The sequence below is a fragment of the Hippocampus comes genome, unplaced genomic scaffold (assembly GCF_001891065.2).
Source record: "Hippocampus comes isolate QL1 unplaced genomic scaffold, H_comes_QL1_v1.1 scaffold189, whole genome shotgun sequence".
Classification (NCBI taxonomy): Eukaryota; Metazoa; Chordata; class Actinopteri; order Syngnathiformes; family Syngnathidae; genus Hippocampus; species Hippocampus comes.
In genome coordinates, this window is record NW_017804802.1 from 260304 (window position 1) to 261572 (window position 1269).

A 1269-nucleotide genomic window follows, 5' to 3' on the forward strand; every position below is an offset into this window, starting at 1 on the left:
TAACGAGCCGCATTGTGGCGGCGCCGCGACAACTTGTAGGCAAGCGAGCGTCTCCGGGCATTGACACCGGCGCCGGCTTTGCGCCAGCCCCCCGAGCGATCCCTCATTTGAATCGAGCGTGACGGCGCCAAGCCCGCATCCAAAGCAGGCCCGAGGGGGGGGCTCTCGAGCGGCGGACTTTCGACTTCGACAATGGGTCACCTTTGTCAAAACGGGTCAAGCACTTCCTTCCTTCCCCAACCGGCAGGAATCTCATAAGGCCGGCCGTGTTTTTGTTGGCCGCGGGAGCTAGCGCGGGCGACGCCAGCCCGAGTTTGGGAGGGAAACCGTCTCCCCGCCTCTCCGCTTGATAGAGATTCTCACGCACCCTCCTCGGGTCGCACGGCCACAAAGACGTTTACGGACGGCGCGCGCCAGCCCACGAGTGAAACCAACGAAAGCGCCTCACTGCTTTTTCTTTGGCATTTGCCAGGTCATGCGGCGTCTCCGGAGCATCGCGTGACTTCCTTTCGACGGCCTTTGAGCGGCCCGCACGCCGGATGGCAGACACGCCGCGCTCTCCACATTGTCCGCGAGCGATGAGGATTTGCTCACTCTCTGCACTCCCCATGCACGCACGAGGCAAACGCTTGATAGGTGGCGAAAAACGGTCAGCGGGGGGGGAGGCGTTTTTCTCGCTGGAGTAGCCTCTGCTTGCACTCCCACTCGTACAAGTCGTCTCGAGCCTGCGCAAAGTCCACGTGGATCTTGCCCGAGTCTTTCTTGTCCGCGCCGGAGCCGAGACGGAGGCGGTAGCCTGAAAGACAACCGCGAGATGGTGGGCGTCTCAAAAGCCATACGGCGTGTGGCGGCGGCGGGAGGGCGACCGTTTCCGCATTGGCCGAAACGCCGCGCCGCCATCGCGCAAGACTGCGGCGCTTTCTTCCGGTTCGGAGTCGGCGGTCGGTTTGCATCCCGAAAGAAGACAAAAAAGAGAAGCCGGTCTTCTATGAAAGAGGCCTGAAGGAAGCCAGTCGTCTTTCCCAACTTGGAAAAGTGGCCTGGAAACAGAGGCGGACGTTGACGGCGTCACCTTGCGGCCGCCGCCGACGCTTCCCTGACATCGACCACCCACCAGCCGTTTTCCCTACTGGTCAATGAACGACACGCCGGCCGCGACCGCTCCCGCGACACTGCGTTGCGACCGGCCCCGCTGCGCACATCCAAATTTCCAACTGAGAAAGAGCGTTCGATGAAGGTCAAATCCGAAAAACGGAAGCCAACTCTGAC

General features: G+C 61.8%; 1 protein-coding gene across 1 annotated transcript in view; it reads right to left on the minus strand.

The window, feature by feature from the left end:
* Positions 1-650: 650 nt before the first annotated feature.
* LOC109530104 (ecto-NOX disulfide-thiol exchanger 1-like) overlaps positions 651-1269 on the minus strand; it is a 13336-nt gene continuing 12717 nt past the window's right edge. Inside the window, exon 4 of the mRNA XM_019893712.1 lies at positions 651-796. Within this exon, the coding sequence (XP_019749271.1) occupies positions 651-796 (146 nt within the window). The remainder of the gene's footprint in view (positions 797-1269) is intronic.